Below are 15,559 nucleotides of genomic sequence, written 5' to 3'. Positions count from 1 at the left end.
TAATCGATTTGTTACTTTATTATTCAAAAAATTAGATTTTATATATGAATATGGTTGAGATCCACTAAATAAAATGCAATAATAAGATGTTGCTGAATTGTTTATGAATGATGTTTGTGAAATATTTCCTGGAAAATTTGTCAATTCAATGAAAATTCCACAATGTTGATAAGTTCTGCAATTAGAAACGTTTGCATTATTTATAATAACTTCACCATTACCATGATGAATTGGTGAATATCCATATCCTTGTGATTGACCTAAATCAGAATATGAAGAAAGATAATTGTAATTTTTGTATTTAATGGTACTATATTGGGAAAGTATATAGCAATGTTGTCCATATTGACTTGAAGAACAATTATATGAACAAATTTTGTTTTGAACAAAATCTAATTTGGCTCTTATGTAAATATTTCCGCCATATCCGCTATACCCATCTTTTGTTGAGGTACTTCCGATATGATTCGAATGAAATAATGATGATTCAAGAAGAATTTTGATTGAAGTTGTTGAACTTTGATAGAAGTCAATGAATCTGGATCCTTTTGATGATGTAATATCTGAAATGTAATACTTATAAGGATCAGAAAAATCAGTTCTGTTACGTTGATCAAAAGTGTTTTCATAGAACTCTTCCCAACTGAATACAAAATTCAAGTCTATTTATGTTGATTTCTTTTTGAATAAGATGATTCTTGGATATCGGAATTGTGTAATCAAATTGGTTCTCTTAGGATCTGAATCCTAAGTAATATTTATCCGATTTGAAAACATTGAATTGTCACTTTTTATCAGATTTTTCACAAACAAAAATTTTTCATCCGGCCACTAATTAATCAAAAAATCGATGCAGTTTCTATCAAAATTTAAAAATTCATGAATACCATTCTTATAATATCAATGTCAGAAAATTTGAACAAAATGAGAAAATATTTAGGCTTTATTTTTCCATTAAACTTAGGATACATAAGTTTTACATCATAGATAAAAGATTATTTGATGTTTTTATTTTTCATACACCGATAGCAAAGTTTTCAATTTTTGTTTATGATGGATGGAATTTTGACGTTTTTTCCTACTGAAGTTGACTTTGGAGTGAAGCCAACTTCAGAGCGACCTTTTCATAAAGAGATACTTTTTACAAATAGCTACACAAAGACAGTTTCAGTAATTTTTCAAGGAACAAACGATGAAATCTTTTTTATTAAAAGTAATCAACAATTAGAAAGGCAAAGATCTACACATTTCGATATATTTTCACAAGTCCCTCACATAACAAACTTCATTATCCCTCCAAAAACTTCAAAAGCTTTAGCAATTGTCATGCATATGGGATCTAAAGGCAAAAACGCCCAAGAAATCTCAGGAAACATCAAAATGAATTGTTATCTTATTGATACAGCCACTACTTCCGATGATGAATACGCAGAATTCGATCCTGACGAAGAAGACGCTCCTTGGAGGACATTTGAGTTACCATACAAGGCAAAAATTATCGAACCAACCATAGAAATCATACCACATACGATCTTTTTAGATGAATGTTGCAAAGATCAGCCTACAACTACAAGATTTTCAATTAAGAACACTAGCCCATTAGATCTTACAATACTAACTTATCCGCAGAACTGGATACGTTTAATTAGCTCCAAAAACACTAAATGTTTTAATCTTTCCTCAGACGAAGTTGCTCAGTTCGAAGTAACTTATCTCCCGCAAAATACAGGTCAGTTCGATCATCGGATCGAATTTGCATTAGGAGGAGTCATTTCCAAACCTTATAATTTCAGAATTTTATCATCAGTCTCTCCAGCTAAAATCCCCGCAGATTTTCCACAATTTACACCTAGATTAGTCGATTACGGTGATATGAGGACTAATGACTCTAAAGAAGTTGTTATTCAAATCACAAATCCATCACAGCTTGATTACACTTGCCAAATCGGCTCATTCAGTGAGAGCTTCAAACGCGAGCCATTGCTGTTCAAGACAGCCCTCAGATCTCAGTTGGAAAGGCAAACAACCGTTGTATTAAATTCTCAATCAACAAGAACTATTTATGTACACTATACTCCAACGTATAATGAAAATGCATCACCAGGAACCTTCGAAAAACGAGCTTTCGTCGTTACTTTGACTTACAAATTATCAAATAACGGATCTGTTTTTTACAGAAGGATTCCAGTCACTGCAAACATCTGCCATTCCTTTATACATGTTCCCAACACCGTGGTGAACTTCGGAGATATTCCTGTATTGAGAGAACCGAGACATTCTTCAATTCGTGTCCAAAACATATCACCGATGCCAACTTCGATATCGGTTATATCGACCAGCCGATGGATAGCCTTGTCCCAGTCAAAATTTGAATTACAACCGTTACAAACAATAGATTACAATTTTTCTTTTTATCCTTATAAGGTTAGCCCTGATTTCGGATGCGCGATCAAGTTTACCAATGATAGCAACTCTCTCAACGAAGTTTCAGTGACAATTTCCGCTGCAGTTTTATGTGATAATGATGAAGTCACTCATTCGAACTATTATTCACTTATAAGTGATGGCAAGGCCATACATTCACTTGATTTCAACTTCGTGTCCGCAAATTTCCCTGCAATTAAATCATTGACGATTAAAAACACTTCTAAAGAAGTTATTAAGATGTCAATCAAATCATCAACACCGCAATTGCAGCTTTATGAGGAAATTTTCGATCCAAATGACTTAATTCACTCTACATCGACATCATCAATTTCTTCAATGCAAATTGAGCAGCCACCAGAGATGTCAATACAAGGAGTGAACTCAATAAAGCAATTGTCGATGACGATGAACCAAAACAGCAGCTTTTTCAACAATATGTACCTTTATGGAACGGAAAAGTCCGACGCTGACATCTGTTTGTTCTACGAGAGACAATTAGAGGCATTTTCAGACCTTAAAGAGAAGTCTCTGAAAGGAATTTTGGAATCAGAAATCGAAATTACTCCAGGAAACAGAATTAACCTTTGGGCAGTCCTTATTCCTGAACCATCTGAACAATGCATGCATTGGACCCACCAACGATGCTATTTCGAGTTCGATTTGTTATCCGTAAAATCAAGACCGCCTCCACACACTGTTTACGTTAGATACAACATCAGCACCTCACAGACCTTCTTAACATCCCATCATTTGAACTACGGGAACCTTGTTCGTAAGACAATTAAAGAGAATCAGATTTATTTACTAAATGAATCCGCAATTCCTCTTTTATACAAATTGGAAACTCAACCAGACTCCTATGTCTCCATCCTCAAAGGCCAGCGAGGCATAGTTCCGCCTCTAGACTCCAGATCAATTCCAATTAGATTCGAAACTCCTGTTGAAGGTAACGTAAACGATATCGTTATCGTCCGAAATATTCTTAATCCATTAGATGTCCAAGAGATCCATTTCAAAGCATGTGTTGAGAGAAGAGCCGGTTTCTTTGTTGATCCATTAGAAATAGATTTCGGAGAAGTCACTTTTGGATCATCTGCCACTGTTTCTATCTATATAAAGAACATCAGGGAAGAAGAGTCAGAGTACACGTTCAGCCATTACCATAGGGACAATCAGATCATGAAACCAATGATCAGTTTCCAGTACAAAAACCTTTCTGAATCACATCTTTCCGCAGCTGTTGAACTACAAATCGAAAAACAGCACAGAAAATTACTTTGTCTCAAAAGAAAGAAAAAGATGCAATACGCGGAAAAAATCCAAAAAATCATTGATAACTTGAAAAAGAAATCACTTCCAACGGAGAATTCGATGAAGAGATCAACAGCAAAGTCAATAGATCGATACCAACTGCAATCCGCAAGTTTGCAAACACATTGTATCGATATACAGTTCATTCCTGTCTTGAAAACTAAAAAACAAATTCAAGACAATTACGTAATTGAAGGAACGATAACTGTTTCAGAGGATAACCGTCAGAACACATCAAAAGACATCAGATACAAAGCCATTGTCAAACCACAGAGACAAACACATTCATTGCTGGATGAAAGTGGAGATAGAACAATTTGTTTGACACCAAATCATTTGGATTATGGAACAGTAACAGTTCAAACCGTTTACTCCAAAAACATCGAGATAAAGAACTTGAGCACTAACAATTCCACGAGATTTTGGATATCTAGTGATACTTCAGACGATGCAATTCTTTCTTTCGGAGTGAATGAAGGCCAATTAAATCCAAATGAATCAATAAATGTACCTGTTGAATTGATTTGTTTGACAACAGGAAACAAGGAAAAATTGATAACAATAACTACTCCTACTTCTTCCGTTTGTTGTCATATCAAATTGGAAGCTGTTTATCAACCTCTTCTTTCATTCCCAACATTGCCTGTTACAAAACAAATTGATTTCGGAGCAATCCCGTTGACAAGTTGTTTAACTGTTGAAGAAAGACAAAGTTTCGATATTGTCAACACTTCTAATTCAATCCTCTATTTGGTTGTGACAAATAAATGTCAACAACACGTAACAATTTACGAACACGATCCAAGTTTTCCAATCGTAAATTACTTGACAATAAATCCAACTCAAACTTTGAATATAAACATAAGATTGAGGCCGGAACTGGATATCGATTCCTACAGAAGATATTCAACATTCACTTTGATAGATTCCATTAAAATCTCCGTATATTACGATCCAGATGATGCTTACAATGGTTTCGTACATCAAAGTGAAGATATAAGTGGATCAGTCTTCCAAACAGAAATTCCTGTAACCGCTTTAATCGGAAGAGTCGGTTTGACGATAAACGAAAAAACCGTCGATTTCGGATGTTGCAAGAGGAACACTATATTGAGTCATAAATTGTTATTGAAGAACAAAGCAAGCCATATTCCTCTTGAAGTCATTACGACATGCGGACAAAGTCTTTCAACAACATTTAATTCATTCAGTTTAGTTGGATCGAAAGAATCAAAGGAACCGAAAGAAATTGAGTTCAATTTCAAACCGACTGTTGAAGGTGTTAATACAGGAAAGATAACATTTGCAATTAACAATGTTAGTTTGCAATACGATGTTGATGTTTTCGCATTCATTGATCCTAATTCCATCGAAATAAATCTTCCAAGAAACGAATTAGGTTATTATGTTTATGATTGCGGTGAAATCTTTTTAGATCAAAATAAGGCTATTTCTAAACGTGTCAGTTTCACAGCGAAAAACATCTCTAACATGGCAATAGGAGGTGTTATTCCTGAACTAGAAAAGAACTTCATGTTGAGACCTGGCCAATCTACAGAGATTTCTTTCGATTGTCCTTTCTCTAACAATCATAATCAACAAAACAACGACCAAACATTTTCCCAGATTTTGCAGTTTTGCGGCAGAATAACGAAAACTGTTCAACAAGTTGTTTATGTTGTTGGAAAGTATGTAACATCTGTTGCAACTGTTTCTCCAATTGTTGATTTGGGAATTATAGTTACAAGCAAATTGGAAAAATCGTTTATGAATTTCCAAGTGATAAATACAACTTACGGAGATTTATTCTTGGATTTAACGAAGGGATGTCCTTATTTCGATCTTCCTTCTTCTATTGGCCCTGTTCCTAAGTTCAAAGAGGTGTCAATCGTTGCGAAAGCAAATGAAAACGCTTTCCAAAACGATATAGAATCAGGACACAAGAATTTCACTGTTCAATATGTTAATAGGAATAACAGTGCGAATATCTGCAACATCAATGTGACTATGAATGTCTTGAAGTCATTCATCACTGCTGATTGCGGAAATACACTGGAATTCAACACTTTCAAGGAAGTTGTTGTCGAAGGAAACACAATTAGAACTGTTTCTTTGTTCATGACAATAACAAATTGCTTGGAAGAAGAAACATCTGCAACAGTGAAAGTTGTTGAGTGCCAACAAGAAGAAGCAAAGGTTGAAGTACTCAGGAGATCGTCTGAAAGCAGATTGGAGTCTGCTTCGATGCAGGGAGGAGAAGTAATTGAATTGAGAGTCAAAGTAACTCTTGCAGAAGGATTATCTTCACTTTCTTCAAACGGAAAAACAAAAGTTGCTGAAATTTTGTTTGAAAATGAGTTCTATCCTGGTCATTCTGTTGAGGTTTTCTACAATCCAACACAGTCAGTACAGCAGCAATTGCAACCACAATCTCAACCACAATAACTTTATTTATAAATATATATAAATTATTTATTTTGTAAGAAATCTTGAATATATTTTTTTGCTCTGTCCCAAGTAAAAATTTTGAAGATAGCAACGACCATCCAATAAAGACAAATATGTGAGGAGATAAAAGCGCAATTCTGAGGGTGATCTATCGTCTTTATGGCACCCTTAACATCATCTTATGAGAGTATTTTTGTTTAGATTTTCAATCTAATATATATTAGCTCACTATATTTTCTACATTCTATTTAAATGCTAATTTATTCCACATTAAAAAATCAAAGTGAAATTATCACATTTAAGGAAAAATCATGTTCAGGAGGAGGATCAACGTTTATAGCATATAACAATCAGCCAAATAATATATTAATTGCATCAGGATCTGGAGGTGGTTCTGGAAGTTACCTTCTTGAAGAATATATCGGAGGTTATGGTGGAAAAATTGCTGGAAACGGTAATGGATCAATATTTTACTCAGGGAAGGGAGCAACTTATTCTACTGCAGGTGCAGGTGGTGTCTATTCATTTAATCCTGATGATAATAGAGGGAGTTGCACTGCAGAATCCGGTTCCAAATTAGCAGGGGGAAATTCCTGTATAACAGCCGATGCATCACCAGGAGGTGGTGGAGGAGGCTACTACGGTGGTGGAGGCGGTGCAGATGTTGCTGGCGGCGGTGGAGGTAGCAGTTTTGCCAGCAATATTTTAGAAAAAGTTTTGTTTAAAAATGGAAATGAAGAAATTTTTGAGCCCGATGGGACTAAAAGCATAGGACATGTAGGGAACGGTTTTATATCAATTGAACATTATATGATTTGTTCCAATCTTTGGTACAACATTTATTTTCTTGCCTTTCATCTAAATATTCTTTTTATTGGTTTTTTCTCATAAAATTCTTCGTTAAATTGAATAAGGTTATTTCAAAATTCCGAATTGCATATTTTAAGAGTATTTTAATTTCTTGATATATTGAATCATGTATCAGCAAGTGGCTAGTTTATTTAATTGATGTTTGACTCCATTTGATGGTACATCAACTGGTGGTTTTTCGTTCATTTCTGGAAATCAGGGTTGTGATGTAATTTCCAATAATTCAGAATGCGAAACAAAAATTATTGATGGAGAAAATACAGTGCCATTTTCTGGACTTGATTTGAATTTCATCATTTTATGGAACTGTATTATCAGTATCTTTTCGTTTTCTTTCCATTTATGTAAACAAATCTACGGAAAACCACTATTCATACTATTAGAATAATACTAATATGATATAAAATATTTGTGTAGTAATTAAATACAATAAAAAACAATTCAATAAATTAATATGAAATAAGGTTAATAATTCAGCTTTCCTAACTTTTAATAATGCTGAAATTTTTTGTAGTAAATTTGTATCAATATCATCAACATCAAATGGTGGTGCAATATATATCAATAATATCAAAAATGTTCTTAAATTGTATTCAGATTTATTTTACAAGTGTTCATCATCTCTCGAAGGAGGTTCAATATATATCACGGATAATCCTGTTTCATTCAATAACAATATCTTTCTCGAATGTTTTATTCCTATCAAGAGAAACGACAACCACGGAAACGCCGTTTTCTGTTATCATTCACAAACCAACATTTCTTATTCATCATACACATCATGTAGTCCAGATAAAGATAAGAAAGGCGATAGTTGCATATTTCTCAACAACGAAACCTTTTTCTGTAATATGCTGAATGGCAGTTATAATAACGGATTTGGCGGAGCCGGGATGATAGCAATTTGGAATGGATATTCAGACACATTTATAAAATACTGCCAGGTTAATAAGTGTTTCGATAATTTTTTCCTAGAATTTACAATTTGTTCGTATCCGGCTATTTTTTGTAATTTTATTGATGCTACAGCGCAAGGTTATATATTTTGGGTAAGTCCGAATCAAATAGCAACATTTGAAGATTGTACCTTCATAAATTGTTCAAAAAAAGATTTTGGAGGAGGAGGTAGTTTTGAATTTATTCGATGCTCTTCTAATGAAAAGTTAGCAATGACCGATCTAATTCCATTTATTACTTATAATAAAATTGAAATTAACATTAGACAATGTATATTAGAAACATATTCAAACTGTTTTGAAAACCTTATTGAAACGAAAATTAATCTTATATTAGAAGCTATAATACTTTTGTTCAGTGATTAAACAAGTTATACTATATATATATAGCAATTTTAAGACTTTTCCATTAATCACAGTTCATTAAAATGCACATCAATTGAGTTGGATGCATTTGTATTATTTTTTGGTTACATATAAATAAAGTTACATATGTTTGCCAAAATTATTGTATTAGAATTTTAAGGATTCCATATATATATATATATAAGGTCGATGAAAAAATGAGCGTTTTTAAACAACCGCCGTTTGAGACGAAAATTGAGAGCCCCGATGTATACTTTTTGACATTGTCAAAAACTTTGAAAGGACCAAAAAATTTAGTGTCAGAAAGTTTACAAATGTATACTTTCTGACAAACAGACTCTCAGAAAGTACTCAAACTGCGGTTTTTAATTTCCGCACTTTTTTTTGGCGACCTTATATAAAATGCTTTGCAGTTATATATCGATTTTTTTGCAGAGGGATAAAAAAATCGGAAAAAAGTGTATTTTAAGGCTGCACTTACGCCCATCTGACTTTAATTCAAATTTTTGACAACTGGCGTGAGGCGCCATTGAAAATTAACCTTAAACATCTGAATTGAAGGACATGTCATAGGGGCGTAAGTGCACCCTTAAAATCTTACTTCTGAAGGAAAAAAAGTCTAAATTTTCCCCATTTGTGCACAAAATATGATTATTTTGCATTCTAAAAATGATTTAACCATGCGAGTGGAGATTGGGAATCAAGCAAAAAATTCAATCATTTTGATTATTGAATTTTGAAATTTCCGAAAAACGTGACAAAAATGCTTACAAGTCTCTTTTTTATTAACAGCAGGAGCAGATATAAACCAGGAATTATAAGCAAAGTCTATGACAGTCATATTATCAATATTTACGTCAGTGGCTCTTCAAAACAAAACATAAATGGAAGTTTGCAATTAACTAAACCAGAATACTCGATTTATCCATGGGATAAGAGATATGACTGGTGTTCTAATTGTTATCGCAGCTATGATGAGCATCCTTATATTACTTATAACCTACAGCACAAAAAATTTAAAATCAACGGATATTTCATTCGTTGTGGGTGCTGTTACAATGGTTGTTGCTGCGAAGGCGAAGATTTTGGATGCCCTGACTGTTGTCTGTTCTCTTGGTCCTTGCAGATCTCCGATGACAACAAAACTTGGACTGATATTCACAAAGTTGAAAGAGATTACGACATGAGATATTGCAACGAGAAAGAATACAACTTGGATAAGTACTACACAGGAAGATATCTCAGAATAATACAGAACGAGGCATGCCCTGGAAATCCTCCTTGTATTGCACTCAATAAATTGGAATTTTTCGGTGAAGTTTTGAATGATGATTATTCACAAGTCGAAGAAGATTTTGTTTCCTACCATGACGATGACGACGATGTTAGTATCATTGGTCACATTTCAAAGAACAATGCCGCTTAAATATTTTAATAAAATCCTCCTTTTTTCAATATTTGTGATTTTTTACAATATTATTTATTATATTAATTTATTTTTTGAGCTCTTTTGCTGATTTTAATTATTAGGAATTGCAGTAAACATTTCACTAGATCTAGGAAGAAAGAACCAGTATTTGGAGAGTTATATATGTATAGAATCATATAATATATCCATCCGGAAAAGCAGGAGTTGTCCGAGAAATATCAAATAGTTTCTAATAGAGAGCTTTCGAGCATTAGGTTAACTCATTTGGATGAAATCGCATGTCTATTCAACAGATATATATAGGTTCGATCTTAGATATAAAAAGTGAACATAATCTGATATAGAGTTTATTATAATAATATAACATTCGAATATAAAAGCCTCAATTATTTCAATAAAATAATATATTGATATTTGTGATGTAAATATTTATTCGGAATTAAAGCATAGTAAAATAATATTCGGAATGAAATAATTCATTCGAAAATATGAATTACAAATACAACTGCAATCTTTCGTGAGAATTGTAATTCGAATACAGCCTTCATTTTTATTACGGATGCCTTTGGAGTTACTCGATGAATATAATGGCATTGTCTCATTGCCTGAGATCATTTGTGTTTGTGTGAAATATAATCCAGAGTAATGAATATTTGATCTAGATAAACTTGGGTTATTACTATATTGACCTTCTAGAGCAATACAATTTTTGTGACCTCCTGAACCACCGCCAGCATATTCTAATGTAGCTCCACTATAATATCCGTTTCCTCCCATACCGCCTAAATTTACTCCATCTTTGACTTTGTCTATTTGACCAAATATTCCATCATAACTATTGTAATTACATGTACCACTATCATCTTGAAATGTATTAGGACGAGAAGCTGTACCACCATTGGTTTGATTGGCACCTTTTGTCCAAATTTCTGGGCAGATTATTCCGTTGTATCTGCAATCAGATTTACTAGTACCACCAATCAGACCACCGGCATTCCCACCAATTGATCCTGGCCACTCAGCACTCCCTCCACCAGCAGCAACCATAAATCGAGATCTTAAAGATTTTGCATCATTCCAATCAAAATTAGAATTTGAATACAACCTTATGTCAGATGAAGCTCCACCTCTAACATAATGAATTCCTTCATTTGTTTTATAATTAAAATCTGTATTGGCGCCTACATACAAATAAAATTTCTGTATATCATTCAAAAATATAACTCCATATGTATATCCTCCAAGACCTGGAACTCCCCTACCTGAACTTAATCCAGATGAGCCCCATGATTCAAATTTATACAATCCTCTGTCAAGAACAATAGTATATGGAGTGCACGCATCATTATTTTGACATGGATATTGAAATAGATATTGGTTTTTCGAAATTGAGATGTTAAGATATCCTAAATTAGGCTTTGATAAATTTAGACTTATCATAAATTAAGTCAGATTTTTTATCATATCAGGCATGAGGCAATTCACCTCAATTAATGATTTCCAATACCTCATAGAAAAAATTCAAAAGATATTAATGTTAAAAATGTGACAAGAGTTCAACTCTCTTTCTGACATCAATTCAAATTTATATCAACTGAATATATTGATAATTAATAATAATTTATGTTTTACTGCGAATCAAAACAAATAAAAATGAAATTATAAATAAAAGAATTCATATGAAGATATGAATTACAAATACAACTGCAATCGTTAGTAAGAATTGTAATTCGAATACAGCCTTCATTTTTATTACGGATGCCTTTGGAGTTACTCGATGAATATAATGGCATTGTCTCATTGCCTGAGATCATTTGTGTTTGTGTGAAATATAATCCAGAGTAATGAATACTTGAATTATATGGATTTGGAAATTCATTTAATGAACTATTCAATGCTATGCATCCTTTGTGGCCCGAGATGAAAGAACTTCCTCCAGAACCACCACCTGCATATTCCAATGTTGCACCACTATAATATCCATTTCCTCCCATCCCTCCTATATTTGTATCATCTTTATAAGCTTTAATTCTACCAAACATTCCTTCATAAAATGAATATTGTCTTTGTATACTTCCTTCATAATATAAATTAGGAGTAGATGCGGTTCCTCCTTGTGTTTGATTTGCTCCTTTAGTCCATATTTCTGGACAAATCTTTCCATTGTTTCTACAATCAGATTTTCCAATTCCATCTATCAGACCACCAGCATTCCCACCAATTGATGCTTGCGATTCAGAACTTCCTCCACCAGCAGCCACCATAATCCTTGACCTTAATGATAAGGGATCATACCAGTCAAAGTTATTGTTCACAGATAATCTTATATCTGAAGATGCATCACCTTTAGCATAATGGATACCTGCATTGGTCTTATAATTAAAATTTGTATGTCCACCTACAAATAAGTAGAATGTCATTATACTATTCAAATATATGTTTCCTGATGTATACCCACCAAGACCTCGCAAACTTGTCCCTAATCCTGAGGAACCCCATGATTCAAATTTATACAATCCTTGATCAAGAACAACAGTATATGGGGAACATATATCATTGTTTTGACATGGATACTCAAATGTGTATTGGTTTTTAAAAATTGATATTTTTGGATATCCGGTATTAGGTTTTGATAAATTTACTCCTAACAACTATATTGTTTAATTGTATTGCAAGTAATTATATTGTTTTTGTAGCAATTCGCTTTCTAAAATCTTCATACATTATAAAAAGTTGTTATTCACTATCATTTATTGAGATCCAGCCGGGTATTTGAATACACAGGAAGTGTACAAAGTATAACACTAGAATCAGGCCGCTACAAACTTCGAATATGGGGTGCCCAAGGAGGATTTATTCATAATTCATCATATTGTCGAGGTTCATATACAGAGGGAACATTAAAATTAAAGACAACAACAAAATTGAATATCTATGTTGGCCAACAAGGTCAATGCAGTACATCAGTTATCAATAATATATTTTTTGGTGGAGGATCTAATTCGATTGGAAAACTTAATTTTAAATCATGCACAGGTGGTGGGTCTACCTTCATAGCATTTGAAAATGATCCACACAACATAATCATTATTTCAGGATCTGGAGGAGGTTCAGGTTTATATACTGATCAATTTGGAGATCATGAATATCTTGGAGGATATGGCGGATTGATTGCAGGTAACGGAACTGGGACCCATTTTGGTACAGGTGCTACTATTTTTTCTGCAGGAATTGGTGGAAAATATTCTGAATATGAATCCGAGTATTCTCCTTGCAATGCAACAAATGGGGAAAAATTGACAGGCGGGAATGCCTGTTCCACTGCTTTAGCATCGACTGGTGGAGGTGGGTCTGGATATTTTGGAGGTGGTGGAGGTGCAGATGTTAGTGGTGGTGGTGGAGGAAGCAGTTATGCAAGTGATTTACTTGAAAATATCATCTATGTGAATGGGAATGAAAATCTGACAGAGCCAAGTGGAACCACAAACATTGGTCATATAGGGAATGGATTTATTATTATTGAATATCTTACAAATTGCTCATTCAGAATGAATAAACATGATTTCAACATTAATTTTATACTTTACAGCCTTTTTGTTATATTAGATAATAAATAAAGGTTTTTACTCAGAATCAATACAAATAAAAATGAAATTATAAATAAAAGAATTCATATGAAGATATGAATTACAAATACAACTGCAATCTTTCGTGAGAATTGTAATTCGAATACAGCCTTCATTTTTATTACGGATGCCTTTGGAGTTACTCGATGAATATAATGGCATTGTCTCATTGCCTGAGATCATTTGTGTTTGTGTGAAATATAATCCAGAGTAATGAATACTTGAATTATATGGATTTGGAAATTCATTTAATGAACTATTCAATGCTATGCATCCTTTGTGGCCCGAGATGAAAGAACTTCCTCCAGAACCACCACCTGCATATTCCAATGTTGCACCACTATAATATCCATTTCCTCCCATCCCTCCAATATTAATTTTATCATTATATATTGGAATTCTACCAAATATTCCATCAAAACTTGATTTATCTCTTTGTTGATTTCCTTCATTAAATTTATTTGGTCTTGATGCTGTTCCACCATTAGTTTGATTTGCACCTTTAGCCCATATTTCTGGACAAATAACACCATTGTATCGGCAGTCAGAAAAACCATCACTACCTGTCAATCCGCCTGAATTACCACCAATAGATCCGGGCCACTCAGCACTGCCACCGCCACCTGAAACCATGATTCGCGATCTCAGTGATAAATCATTAAACCAATCAATGTTTTCGTTGACATATAATCTGACATCCGATGAAGCACCTCCATATGAATAATACTCTCCTTTATTCGTTTTATAGTTGAAATTTGTACGAGAACCAACAAATAGATAAAATGTTTGTACATTACTCAAATGTATTATTCCTGATGTATAACCACCAAGACCAGCAATTCCATTTCCTGATCCGGATGAACCCCACGTTTCAAATTTATATATTCCTCGATCAAGAACTATTGTATATGGTGTACAAATATCACTAGTTTGACATGGATATTCAAATGTATATTGATTTTTCGAAATAGAGATATTAAGATTTCCAATATTAGGTTTCGAGAGATTTAAACTTAACATATATTATTTTCACAATAAACTTATGAAATAAAATATGAAACTATATAATTTCACTCATTTATTTCATTAGCACATAAAAATGAATTTTATAATCTTATTTTATTAGAAATTACTCTTATTCATAAATTCAAATCAATATATCCAAATTTGATTCTTTTCATTGCCTTTGTATAACAAATATGATGACAGAAGATTGTCAAAACCAATAGGATACATCAAACATTTAAACTTTTATATCATATTATTTAATTCTCATTATTGAGTTTTAGTTGGGCATTTGATTATACAGGAAGCGTACAGAGTACAACATTAGTAGCAGGACGTTACAAACTTCGTGTTTGGGGTGCTCAAGGTGGTTTCATCTGGGATTCAACACGTTGTCGAGGTGCATATACAGAAGGAATTCTAAAATTAAAAACATCAACAAAACTGAATATTTATGTTGGCAGCAAAGGCCAATGTAGCACAAATCAGATAACAACCGTTTTTTATCAAGCAGGACAAAATTCAATTGGTGAAAATAATCTTCAATCATGCACAGGAGGAGGTGCAACATTTATCACATATAACAATATTAATGATATTATTATTGTTTCAGGCTCTGGAGGAGGATCTGGATTTTCCATTTGGGAAAATATAAATTATGAATATCTTGGCGGCTACGGCGGTTTTATCGCAGGAAATGGAACTGGTGCATATTTTGGTAATGGTGCAACTATAAATTCTTCGGGAATTGGAGGAAAATATCCAGGATATAAAGATAATAATAATGAGTATTCTCCTTGCAATGGGATCAGCGGAGTTAAATTGAAAGGCGGAAATTCATGTTCCACAGCACAAGCTTCATCAGGTGGAGGAGGATCTGGATATTTTGGAGGTGGTGGAGGTGCAGATGTTAGTGGTGGTGGAGGAGGAAGCAGTTATGCAAGTAATTCACTCGAAAAAATAATTTATAAACTGACAGAGCCAAATGGAAATTCCAATATTGGCCATATAGGGAATGGATATATTTTAATAGAATATATCGCTTCTTGCTCAATAATAAACTGTAAATCAATATTTGATATTAATTTTATGCTTTCAATGATTTTTGTTATTTTTGAAAC

At 33.3% G+C, this 15,559-nt stretch overlaps 5 protein-coding genes across 5 annotated transcripts, besides 2 other annotated features; 3 read left to right on the top strand and 2 right to left on the bottom strand.

Annotated features, from left to right (window-relative positions):
• Positions 1-1,053: 1,053 nt before the first annotated feature.
• Positions 1,054-6,316, top strand: TVAGG3_0439660 (immunoglobulin-like fold protein family; the record flags this gene model as incomplete). The annotated part of the gene is made up of 1 exon (XM_001320205.1): positions 1,054-6,183. The coding sequence occupies one exon, from the start codon at positions 1,054-1,056 to the stop codon at positions 6,181-6,183; it is 5,130 nt and encodes a 1,709-aa protein (XP_001320240.1).
• A 5-nt stretch (positions 6,317-6,321) lies between these two features.
• Positions 6,322-6,354: a mobile genetic element.
• Positions 6,355-6,438: 84 nt separating this feature from the next.
• Positions 6,439-7,077, top strand: TVAGG3_0439640 (glycine-rich protein family; the record flags this gene model as incomplete). Its single annotated transcript, XM_001320206.1, has 1 exon — positions 6,439-7,077. One exon carries the CDS (start codon positions 6,439-6,441, stop codon positions 7,075-7,077), a length of 639 nt encoding a protein of 212 aa, XP_001320241.1.
• A 1,766-nt stretch (positions 7,078-8,843) lies between these two features.
• Positions 8,844-8,970: a mobile genetic element.
• Positions 8,971-9,124: 154 nt separating this feature from the next.
• TVAGG3_0439620 (galactose-binding domain-like family) lies at positions 9,125-9,819 on the top strand (the record flags this gene model as incomplete). Its single annotated transcript, XM_001320207.1, has 1 exon — positions 9,142-9,804. The coding sequence occupies one exon, from the start codon at positions 9,142-9,144 to the stop codon at positions 9,802-9,804; it is 663 nt and encodes a 220-aa protein (XP_001320242.1).
• Positions 9,820-10,193: 374 nt separating this feature from the next.
• TVAGG3_0439610 (glycine-rich protein family) lies at positions 10,194-10,919 on the bottom strand (the record flags this gene model as incomplete). Its single annotated transcript, XM_001320208.1, has 1 exon — positions 10,237-10,854. One exon carries the CDS (start codon positions 10,852-10,854, stop codon positions 10,237-10,239), a length of 618 nt encoding a protein of 205 aa, XP_001320243.1.
• A 2,511-nt stretch (positions 10,920-13,430) lies between these two features.
• Positions 13,431-14,505, bottom strand: TVAGG3_0439600 (glycine-rich protein family; the record flags this gene model as incomplete). Its single annotated transcript, XM_001297097.2, has 1 exon — positions 13,431-14,453. The coding sequence occupies one exon, from the start codon at positions 14,451-14,453 to the stop codon at positions 13,431-13,433; it is 1,023 nt and encodes a 340-aa protein (XP_001297098.2).
• Positions 14,506-15,559: the final 1,054 nt, after the last annotated feature.

The sequence above is a fragment of the Trichomonas vaginalis genome, chromosome V, assembly GCF_026262505.1.
Source record: "Trichomonas vaginalis G3 chromosome V, whole genome shotgun sequence".
In the NCBI taxonomy this organism is placed as follows: Eukaryota; Parabasalia; order Trichomonadida; family Trichomonadidae; genus Trichomonas; species Trichomonas vaginalis.
This window is presented reverse-complemented; position numbering and strand designations above follow the sequence as displayed.